Source organism: Phocoena sinus, chromosome 4 (assembly GCF_008692025.1).
Source record: "Phocoena sinus isolate mPhoSin1 chromosome 4, mPhoSin1.pri, whole genome shotgun sequence".
NCBI lineage: Eukaryota > Metazoa > Chordata > Mammalia > Artiodactyla > Phocoenidae > Phocoena > Phocoena sinus.
Genome location: NC_045766.1, coordinates 134,693,223 through 134,705,265, shown reverse-complemented (window position 1 = coordinate 134,705,265; position 12,043 = coordinate 134,693,223). Strand labels below are relative to the sequence as shown.

Sequence of the window (12,043 nt, the reverse complement as noted above, 5' to 3'; positions counted from 1 at the left end):
TGCAGCAATGGTCTAGCTTTAAGTTCTGCAAACAAAGCTCAGCAGAATCAGAGCAATGCTGCATGTTTCACCATGAGATACCAGAGAGGAGAGGCAACCGAGGCACCAGGGCACTTACATTGCTGGCTGGGGTCCATGTCTGTGGTCAGCTTCACGTAATTGGACGGGAAGAGCCCCACTTGCCCGTGGACTTCTCCTTTCCACCAGTCGGGGTCCTCCTTGTTGAGGACGTTGATGATCTGGCCCTTATTGAAGGCCAGCTCGTCGTCATTCTGCGCGGTGTAATCGTACATCCCGATCACCTGGCACACTGCAGGAGACAGGCCAGGTGAGGGGCGGCGGCACACCTGCGCGGCTCGCGGGACAGGCTACCTGGGGGTATTAGGTACTCTCGTGTCTCATCTGTGTCCTCTCCGAAGAGGACAGAAGTAAGTGGAGGGCTCTGATGGGCTTTGTGTAGTGGGGGCAGTAGAGGAAGATGGAGGATTGAAAACCAAGACGACAGCAAAAATGTCAGACCAAGCCTTGAGTTTCTATAATATCTTCCTCTTTTACACGTTTAGTTGTCAGCAGAAAATGTACAGTGATAACTGAAAGCTTCCATGGAATCATTTCTATTTGAGTGCAGCGGCACTCCTTCAAAATGCTGACTCTGAACATTGGCCCAACTTCACACACAGCTGCATATCATGGGGACTTCACTGTTGCTCTTTATTTCTTTTTTTTTTTTTTTTTTTAAGGTGGAAGGTAATTATCATCTGACCTCCAAAAAGTTCAACTCTTAGTGAAAAGTAAAATCAGTGTTTTATTCTGCTGTACCTTTGTGTCTCAAAATTTTTTCTCAAAGAAACACACAATTTCCACATTCAAGAACAATTTTTCTTTTCTCATTTTTCCCTCAAAACTATAGGAGGTTACACTGCCTTTATTCCCTGGCATTTTTACACTTCAGATAAAGTTTGCCTAGTTAGATTTTACCCCCAGTTAATCTTTCCTAACCAACCTCTATACAGTCTTAGGCTTTAAAGATGCTCCAGCTAATTCAATCACCTCAGCAAACTATTCCTGCGGGTTTTAACCAACCTGATGAAGGGGACGCCGCCAGGCCTCCCCAAGGAAGAGGAGATCCAGCTGGCACCACACCCCTCTGCCCACATGAGGCCACGGCTCAAGCAAAGGGGCCCAGCTGTGGTTGGGAACCAGTCACAGTGTTGGCCAGTCCTTTCATTTCTTGCAAAGGCTGCCAGGTTTTAATCTGATTTCGCTGGGGATGTACAGCATAGACATTTAACCACAAGGTACTGGAATGAAAATTCTGCATTTTCCACAAGTGCCACCCAAGCACTGATGGCTTAAAGACCTAAAGCAGAAGTCTGCTCCCCTAACCTCGCCCATCTCAACTATTACCGAAGCATCTAATTTGGTCTCTTCAATCAGAAAATAGCCAACCATCTAAGCTGCCGAGCCTCTGTTCCTTTTTAGCCCTTTAGGAGAGCGTGTATAACATCCTGTCCATTAAGCGCAGCCCCTGTGTTCGCAGGAAATGTCGCAGGGGAGCTATTTCAGTCTCAGCTGAGCGGCACATTACAACCAACAGAGCCCTGGGGCCTCCCAGCTCAATCTCCTGACCTATTTAGACCCCGGCCATTTATTTTTAGGAGGCCCTTTTTGTCCCCTCGCCCCCTAGCCCAAATTCCAATTTAAATAGCTGGAAGGAAATCAAGAGAAAAATCTGGCTTCAATGGCATAGCATTCAGGGCCCCTTTAGGAAGCCGGTTCCAACAAGGGCTCTGTTGTACCCAGCACAGCAAAGCTGCTTCGATACTTGGTCCTTTTGAAAAACATACTCCATATCACATTAGCTGGGTGTCAGCCCCATCAAGTACAAGAAGCGCTTACAGCCAGTGTGAAAGACAATCTAAGCTAAAAAAATTGAGTGGAAAGGCTACCATGACGCATAGACCATCTTCTGAGCAGAGAGTATAAGCTGCTTACCTGCTGGGAATGCTGCGGGCTTAGGTGGCTCTGTTGGAGTGATTTTGCTCATCCCAGGGCTTAAAAGTTTGACATAGTTAGCAGGGAACCAGCCTATCTGGCGCTTTTTCCCACGTGCCTAATAACAAAAAATTACATTACAATGTTTCAAAGGTTCATGTTCTTTCATATTATACTTTGCACTTATACCAAGTTTACATATAACTGAAAAACAAATGACATCAATAGTAGAATCTACGGATTACTGTATTACAAAATGAAAACATGCCAGCTAAAATCCAAATTGTGGCAGCTATCAATCAGCAAAGCCTAGAATGTTCTGGCATGGGCTGGACTGTGTGGATCACAGAGCACAATGTAGTATGTACAGGATGGGAAACTCTGCTCATTTAACAGCTCTCAGCTGTCATTTTCAGGTAATGTAGAGATTACGGTTTATGCCAGTGTTATATATGGATTTTAGGAATGATAATAATGGCAGTCAACACGTGCTGGGTGCTTTTTATGAGCCAGGCCTGTGCTAAGCACCTTATCTGCATTTACCTACACAACAATTCCAGAAGGATAATACTATTACTATTTCCATTTCCCACTATTACTACTCCTAGTTCCCAGATAAAAAGAGTAAGGCTCAGAAAAGTTAAGTGACAATGTCAAGGTTACAGGCTAATCAGTGGCAAGCCAAGATTCACAGTCACATCTGCGATCTTCTTATGGAGAATAACTGTACATATACAAGATGACATACACGCAATATATGGAGGACACAAGGAGTCTAAACTTCACCTTGTTTTCAAAAGCCATCAGGCTTATGTGATGGATCAGCCACATTCTCCACCACCATTCTTGCCTCCTTCACTTTTATCTAATTCGACACAAAATCCATTCATTGAGTGTTTACATGCTGGGAGTTGTTGGAAGGGGATAGTATAGGACACAGAAGAACTTATAATGAAGTTGGCGAACCAAGACTTGCACTACTGACACAATTCCATGAGATGAAGACTCTAGTTAGGGATGATGATAAGTGTTATAACTACCCTTCTGCACATCACCAGGAGCAGAGAACTTAACTTACAGCACACACACACACACACACACACACACACACACACACACACACACACCCTCTAGAAGCAAGGCTTTGATAAAAACAGCTGCTTTTGGGGACAGGGTGGGAGGGAGACATTTGAATTCCCTTTCATAATTTTAATTAATTAATTAATTTATTTTCTGGGGGTCACGACACGCAGCATGTGGGATCTTAGCTCCCCGACCAGGGATTGTACCCACGCCCCGTGCAGAGGAAACGCGGAGTTTTAACCACTGGACCGCCAGGGAAGTCCCCTGTAATTTTAAAATTTGAAACCATGTGAATATATTACCTATTCCCAAAAATAAGGAAATAAAATTAAGAGAAAAGGAAACTTCCCACCATCTTACCTCTGCTCTCTCATCTGATTCAGTTTATCAAGAGGGATACTTCTGGGTTACTTTTAGAACGCCGATCAAATTTCACTTTCCTTGGAGTCATAGATTTCATGTCCTTGGCTCAAGGACTAAAGTTCTAACCCACAGTTAATCCACCAATGGTTGAAGCCACTCCTTTAAAAGCTCCCCCATGTTAATCTATTGAGCATACGCTGCCGTAGGTCTCACAACAGCTCCACCATTTCCCCCATCCCTGCAGCTTCACAAGGGCGGAACACAGAGCTCACTGGCAATTTCTTCATTTGTGTATCCACAGGGGAGAAGGGCTGGTGAAAGCACCAGAAACCCCCCTGGGCACAGCAATTATGGATTGCAAGAGCCACTCAGGACTCTCTTTTGAGCAAGGTACAAGGAACGTGATGATGAAAAAATATGGTTTCTGCCTTCAAAGAGCTGACAGCCTACAAGAGGAAGTAAGAAATATGCATGGAAGTAATAATATCCACATCAACACTAAATACCAAGAGTGGTGCAGGCATCGGGGCCACCACGGTTCACGGGAAGAAGACGTCGCTTCTGGTGGGATGGTCACAGAAAGCTTCCGGAAGAAGTGGGATTTGGCCGGCTCTCGAACGGGGGAGAGGTGGAGATGACCATGTGGGGAGGCGCTATGGGCAAAGGCAGTGAGGCATCGGGGTCTGAGGGTTGCTGCTTGTCTTCAAGAGAGCAAATCACCGAATGAGGCTGGAGTAGAGATGTCGCTGTGAGAGGTCAGACTGGTAAGACGGATGCTGGAAGGGGAAGAGGGCATCTGAGGGGAGTCTTGGCCAGCAGGCTGATAAGGAGGGCCAGTGGGGACACCCCCTTTTTTTAAAAAAATTTTTTATTGGGGTATAGTTGTTTTACAATGTTGTGTTAGTTTCTACTGTACATCGAAGTGGAGTTCTCTGTGCTATACACAGGTCCTTATTAGTTATCTATTTTATTACATATTAGTGTATGTATGTCAAGGGGACACCCCTTAAGTCTTCAGAACAGGGGAGTCACATATGGATGGGAAAGCCAATGAGGTGGCAACTCTCTACAAGAAATGAGACGCTCCGGTCTGAGGAAGGCCTCCTCCTATCCAGTGAAGGAAGAGACATATTAAAAGGGGGAGTGGAGGGCATTCCCTGCCGGTCCAGCGGTTAGGACTTGGCGCCCTCACTGCCGGGGCTTGGGTTCAATCCCTGGTCGGGGAACTAAGATCCTGTGAGCCATGCAGCCAAAAAACTCAATCACTAAAAAAAAAAAATTAGAAAAAAAAAAGGGGAGGGGGTGTGGATTCCAGGACCCCAGTGGAATCCTGAGCCAATCAACTGTGTCCCGTCCCCCCTGCTCGATAGGGCTTTTACGGCTGCCCACCAGCAAGCTCCCAGGGCAACTTTTGCCTTTGCGTACTCCAGGCTGTGCCTTCTATTCCAGCCAAGACACATTTCTTCAGTCCACCAGCTCACTCTTCACTCTCCGGCTCTTTAGTTTTTAATTAGCTGCACAGAAAGGTACTGTATTTCTTTACCTCACCACAACATAGACCTTTGCCTTCCTGACCAAGGTTTGCCTTGACAGAAAGATGAATTGAGGGTACAGACACACACACACACACACACACACACACACACACACACACAGGAACTAAAACTGCTGTGCTGTACAGATGTGGCTTTGAATGCAAAGGCTACTCTGGTACCACACCTTACAGCCCCGCCCATGGAAAGCTCCGCTCCTTCAATGCTGTGACTTAAGGATGACTCCGTCATGAACTCTCACTATCCCACCACTCACTGTCTGAACTCAAGAATGCAATAGATTTAGATACATCTTCAGAAGAATTCTTAGCTCTCACAATTCTGCTCCTGGCTGCCCAAAGCTTAGGAACCAAATCGATTCAGATAACATGGCATCTCTCACTACACAAACGCAGGATTTAGGTGGTGCAGGGTTATCTGTACTTTGCAACGAAACGGTGTCCCTTTGAGATCTTGCATATTGAAATTTGGGCAGAGAATTTTAAACAAATGGAAAAGACACTGACTTGCAGCTCTCCTTCCCACCATCCACCTGGGTTCTTTTTTCGGATCAAAATCAGCTGACCAGGGGCCAGGGTAAGCTGCTCGGGACCAGTAGCAGTGTAGGAAGCAATAACCTGGGCAATTTCTGGAAAACAAGACCAAACATAACAGTGCACCATTAGAGTCAGGAAAAGGAGAGCCTAAGAAGACACAGCCACCTCCCAGGTTCACGGGTCAACATCGTCAAAGCTGGTGTACGGGCCAGTTTTCTACTAAATGAAGAAGGCTCGGTGGCCCTTCTTTGACCACATGGCAAATGCAGTATTCAGGAGCTGGGCTTGTCTTCTGGTTCTGCCCAGTCTGCTCGAGGACCCCCTCATCTCTCAGAACGTACCAACTTGCCTCCACAACCTCCCACTCTCCCCCCAGTCCGCACCCTACCCCCACTGCCCCAATTCCCAAGAACACCCCGATGCAGCAGCTGGGCCTCATTCATCCCCAACTGCCCTCCGCTCTCACACAGTGCTGATTATTATTAGCACATGGTCCAGTCAAGGATGGTTGAGCGAATCAAGTGAACCTTTTCCACCTGCCAAGTACAGTAGAAAGAGAAATCTGTTTTCTTCAGAAACCACCAGGAGTGTGCACTAGCTAATTTCTTTCTATGTTATGACTTTCTTTAGACTCTCTCTTCTACCCACAAGCCCATTTTCTTTGAGGCTCACATTTTGAGGGTGATCCCTGAATATCAGGTAGGAATCACATCAATGTAAGTTTACTTCTTTTTACTTCAAGTTAGAGGACGATCCTGCAGTCAAGAGGAGGGATTTTATGCAAAACAACAATTCAGCACAGAAAACAAAAAATGTAAACAGTTCTGTACTTTTCCTGAATGTGAACAGTCTCATGGGAAAAATTCCAGCAGTACCACAGACCAGGCTCTGAAAAGTACATTTCTCCTGGCACATGAGTTCAACTACGAAAGGACAAAATCCTCCTCTGACCGAATGCTGGTGTATCCGCAGCGACGGTCTTGTGAACTTCTAGAAGCAAGACAGAACAGATTGTTCTATTCCTCTCCACTCTCTCCCCATCATAACTGTTCTTGAAAGAAAGAGATGAAGAAAGAAGCAATGAAGTAAAGATAGACAGACAGAAGGAAAGAGGTGAAAGGCCCATGCTCCTCCTTCCCTGAAGGCACATTAGCCCCCTAGGACCCTGTTCAGTAAGCGGCCACCAGGCTAGGGGCGCCAGGCCGTCCCGGTGCGGGCTGGCCCTGACACATGCATCCCAGAGCTCAGGCGAAGCGAGAAAGAGCCCAGCGTACACATACGTGGGCTCCACTGAGAGCGCAAGCTGGGAAATCTGTGCTGGGGATGAGAATTCTCCCCCAACATGCCAAGGACTAGCTCTAAACTCCACGAGTTTTCCATTTGGAAAAGATCCAAATCAGTGCCCGATTTGGCCCCTGATGTCCCTGCTCCTCAAAAGACCTGGCCTGCGTAGCCAGTGACCTGCCCTGACACTCTTTTCTGTCTTTTCCAGCTTTTTTGAGCAGCTCGCTGGTTTCAGTGCAAAGTTAAGCCCCTCTGGACCCTATGGAATGACAATTCAAAATGTAGCATACTCCTGGTTAAAACAGACATTTGACTGGGGTGGTCCAACATTTGAGTCAGACTAAAATCCTACAACTGCCTAAAAACCCACCTTTCCTTGCCAGGTAAGCCCATTTGGAGCTGAGCACCAGACACAGATACACACATCCCTGTCAGCACTGCGGTGACTCTCTCAACCTGTAATTTCTTAAGGTTGTAATAGCACAAAAGCTCAAATGACCTAGAGAGGAAGACAGGCCATACAACCATATGATTTCACATCTGCTTCTTTCTTCTTTCAGGCTTGTATGTATAGAACATGTGATTTTGTTTAAATAAACTAAAACACTCTGAGTTCAGAGGGATGACTGTGATTTTTGTACCTTCACCGTGTACCTGAGGAAAACCACCCAATGGCTTCTAAATTAATAGGACCTGCACTCTGATAATACGTGTTGCTCTCTCATCTCCTCGGTTATGTATGTCCTGGGACTAAATATGCTTCCAGGAAACAAACAAGGGCTTCCTGAACCTAACGAGAGGAGGACTAAGCAGCTGCTGACCCCAAATCCTACAGGTTCATGCATTATAACTTCCCACCATCTTGCCTGAATTATTTCTTCACATCCCAAGAGAACGTTGTCTGGTAATGTCCCTACTCTCCATGTGCGAGGCAACAGCCATATTTCATAATCATCTATAAATACATTATTAATGGATTCCAAGGAAAGGATCTGCTCCAACCACTCTTCGGACAGATTCTTTTGTCTTTTCTTTTCTTTTTTAAGGCTTCTGGCTCCAATAAACAAAGATTGGGAGCAACTATCAATTACATTTAAAATATTGAAAAATAAGCATCAGGGTTTGTCACTTACCAGGTTTTTTTCCTAAACTCCCTGTTTTCCCAGCAGTTCCAGAGCCCTTAAAACAGAGCAGAAGGTCTCATTTGCATACTGAAGAGTTTTGGTCAAGCAACTTAAAAAACGATTAATGATGACACAAACCCGCTTGAGCCCCTAAATTCCCCTTTTCATTCTGGGGAAACATAGCATTGTATCTCCTGACATTATGATCTGTATCAAGGAAAGCATGGGGCGAAATAAGTACTTTAAAAGCATGTAGCTTTTACTCTCTTCTTAAGAGAAAAATTAGCAAAGTAAGTGGCATTGTAGGACCCCAGAGGGCTCAGGTATTGACTGTGTATAACATGGGCGCATCCCGTCCCTTGGTGAGGTGAAACAGGGGCTGCCCCGCCAGGAAGACTGTTAGTCTACAGCCTAAACACTAAGCTCATGCTTGATGTCCAAATGGCTAATTATTAAACACTTCACACATAAAAAAAGTACAGAGACTATAATAGACATCCATGAGTGCAATGGATGTCTATTATAGTCTCCATATACTAGAGACTAAATATGTGAAAATATTATTAACATTTTAATTAAATTAATATTAACAATACATGGAAATATTAATATTTTGGTACATTTGCTTTAGGGCTTTCTTTTTTTTTAAAGAAGGAAAACAGTACAGTGGCAATTCAAACACCCCTTCCCCCATCCCATTACCCAAAGAGGCAGCCACTCTCCTGTATATCCTTTCCACCCAAACCTTAACACTGTTTAAAACACTGAAATCTCTCTTGTAATGCTGGACACACAGCCCATAGAAGCAGACCATTTTTTTCCCCAACTACTAAGTGTTTCAAAAGTGCTCTGGGGTTGAATTCCTTCATAGATACTCATGGAATTTTAAACCAGCTGAGCAAGCCAAGCCAGCAGAGACTCAGTTGGGACCGGGGCCAGGCCGTAATCTGTCCTTGCAAAGTGCTTTATTCCAGATTAATTTTCACTCTTGTGTCCCTATCTTCCAGTAAATTAAGTATTCCAATTAAAACAGAATAAAACAAAAGGCTTAATTAACTAAATGAGAGTAACTTTAATAATAAAAATATGTAATTATCTACCAGGAACACAACTTATCATTGTCCCTACCTATATTTATACTGAAATTCAATAACCATTTACCAGGGAAAGTTTGAATTAAAATGTTTACTCTGATTATGCTTTCTGTATTAACCAAGTTATACAATACCCATCTTCCTTGCAATTTTTATAGGCTGCATATCAAAATGAAGGAACACTAATGATACAAGATTCCAAATGACCAGTTACTTTCCCAGTACAGGCTTAAATATGCTCTCTCTATTCCATAAAAAGAACAAAGCAATTAGCAAGCCAGTGATAGAATTCAAGCAGCTTCAATGTGCTCCCTTTTAAACACCACAGCCAGCACTTACGCTGAGATGCAGTCAGATGGCCAGGTTCCATCCTGGCGCTTCTTAAGAATGCAGCAGAAAAGTTGATCCAGGCTACGTGCCCCAGCCCTGCTCGTGTAGAGGAGGGAAGCAGGTTTAGGACAACCTCCCCCTTGTCCACGGGTCAATTTTGGTATCTGAAGCTGGGTCTGGTTTTTAAGTTTGGCGGGATATGGCCTTATAATATTGAAGTCTATGTCCAAGTAGGATGGAAGAGCTGCCTTTTTTGATTTTTTCATTATTATGAAATAATGTTGCTAAATGTCTAAAATCTTTGGCACTGTTAGTTCTTCTGTGGCTGATATTTAAGGCTGCGGTTAAGAAAGCACTTTACAACTCAACTTACCTTTAGAAAATGTCACAGTGCATTTTTTGAAACTTACTGACTTTGGATGGTTTTTGGTAGAAAACTCTAATTTATTAAAATATAATACAAGTAATGTATTTTGTGTTTAACTGATCCCAAAGGTAAAGCCATTTTAAGAGGTTTTGTGCATGGGAGCAGAAATCCAGTTTAGTTTTTAATGTTTTCCCTCTACTCCCCTGAAATATCTCCATGGTTCTTATTGGATATAACTGGCTGGCCTGGAGAAGAGTTGAATTTTCCCTCTCCAGGTCTGCAGAGGACAATACGATGACTGTCCTACAGAAAAGAAGTACTTTCTTTCTAGCTTCTGCCAAATTCTCCAAGGGTAAAACACTTATGCAAATCCCTCCAGGGGAATTTCAGCAAGCTGCTCTCAAGACCAAAGCAAGGGAAAACAAACCAAAAACCCCCAAAACAACAATGACCTTCCTTAAAAAAAAAAAAAAACAAACAGCAAATAAAACTATTCCTAGGAACTGCACGGAAGGTGAGAAGGCTGACATGGAAGAACTACCATAGCAGGCCCAGCTTCGCTCCCCAGGCAGCCATGGGTCTGTTAAATGACTACATCTATAACCTGAAATTCCCACTAACTTGAAATTGGCCACTACGAGATAGGCTTCCATACTCTAGTAGGCCCACACCACCATTTCCTTAATCTTGTGCTATCTCAAGGCCACTTCATGCAACTGAATTTTTAGGGCCCCATTAACAACAATGGGGAGACACTTCCAATTTGTAAGGATAACAGCATTTAAAATAAATTCAGTCTAGGGGGCTTCCCTGGTGGTGCAGTGGTTGAGAGTCCGCCTGCCGATGCAGGGGACGCGGGTTTGTGCCCCGGTCCGGGAAGATGCCACATGCTGTGGAGCAGCTGGGCCCGTGAGCCATGGCCGCTGAGCCTGCGCTTCCGGAGCCTGTGCTCCACGGTGGGAGAGGCCACGACAGTGAGAGGCCCGCGTTCCTCAAAAAATAAATAAACAAATAAATAAATAAATAAATTCAGTGTCTGATCAACGGAGATACTAAGTTCTAGCCAAAGTGTACCAATTTCTTAGATCTTGTGTCTTCCTAGTGTGTAGGCAAAAATACAGATTCTAAAAACTCTCTACTGCCCAATATTCTGGGGCCAGTATCACCAAAATACTTTTGTCTACATGGGCAAGATATTGTTGTGTATCTTTCTTGAAGTTTCTCAAATCAGTGACCCTGAAGACTAAATCTAGAATATTTACTCCGAATCCTAAGTCAGTTACATTCAGGAATAGAGATGAATCCTGAGTATTATCCCAGCTGACGCAGACCAGCCTCATTATGAGCAGTCTCCACTGAGCCCCGGGGGGGTTCTTCTGCTTCTGGGAAGCCAAGGCTGACCCTGCGGCACCAATAGACAATTTCAAACAATTACAGGTCACACTGTATTTGCTGTCACGTTCCAGAACTTAGCAAAACCCAACAATGATGTTCCACCGGCAAACATCATGACTCCCTGAAAAGAGAATCGCTGCACAGAAAGGGAGAGGAAACAGTTAATGTGGGTTTACCTCTGAATCTTTAAGCCTCACATAGTTAGAAGGGAAGACTCCGGACTTGTCGCCCACTGTTCCTGTCCACCAGTCACCATCTTTCTTGGTAACCAAAATCACATCCCCTTGCTGAAAGGTTAAATCGCCTTGCTCAGAACTCTCGTAAGTGTACATGGCAATAAATTCTGGTGGGGAGAAATATTGAGATACGGAGAGAGCTTGATTGTTTACAGAAATCCCAGACAACTTTGCAAAAGCAAGATTATGAATAAGGAAATTATTAGGATAAGGTCCATTCAAGAGAAAGGCTAGTCACTGATAAAATGCAGAGTTACAGAACCCCCTGGGCTCCAAATTCCCCGACTGCACATAAAAATTCAATAACTGCAGCCGGGGAGACAATTCCTGTGAAGACCCAGGACCAGGAACAACAACAAAAAAACCCAACTGCATGTCCACCAACACCAGTACTGACAGTGATCCCCGATTTAACACCATGGTTTCTTTTTACATGAAAATGGTTTTCACGGTCACTCTTAGCTAACATTTACTGAGTACCTAGGTCATGCTGAGCACTGGGTTAGATGCACTGACATGCCAGGCTCCTTGGTGAGCTCATCAAGTATCTGTGATTCACTTTTGAAGGTACCAAGTCACCATTTTAGAAACCTTTTAGACATGGTATATCCTTTATGTAAATTAGATAAGACACGTTTTTCATTATTCAAGTGCCTCGGTGAAAATTTAAGTCCTATTGTGCC

The 12,043-nt window shown here is 44.3% G+C and overlaps 1 protein-coding gene across 2 annotated transcripts in view; it reads right to left on the bottom strand.

Annotated features, from left to right (window-relative positions):
* Nucleotides 1–12,043, bottom strand: part of ITSN1 (intersectin 1) — a 231,801-nt gene that overhangs the window by 50,827 nt on the left and 168,931 nt on the right. For both annotated transcript variants that reach the window (XM_032630426.1, XM_032630425.1), the window contains exons 24-28: nucleotides 11,301–11,467; nucleotides 7,948–7,993; nucleotides 5,501–5,622; nucleotides 1,996–2,113; nucleotides 119–310 (exon numbers count right to left, since the gene is read on the bottom strand). In XM_032630426.1, coding sequence (XP_032486317.1) covers nucleotides 119–310; nucleotides 1,996–2,113; nucleotides 5,501–5,622; nucleotides 7,948–7,993; nucleotides 11,301–11,467 — 645 coding nt within the window. The remainder of the gene's footprint in view (nucleotides 1–118; nucleotides 311–1,995; nucleotides 2,114–5,500; nucleotides 5,623–7,947; nucleotides 7,994–11,300; nucleotides 11,468–12,043) is intronic.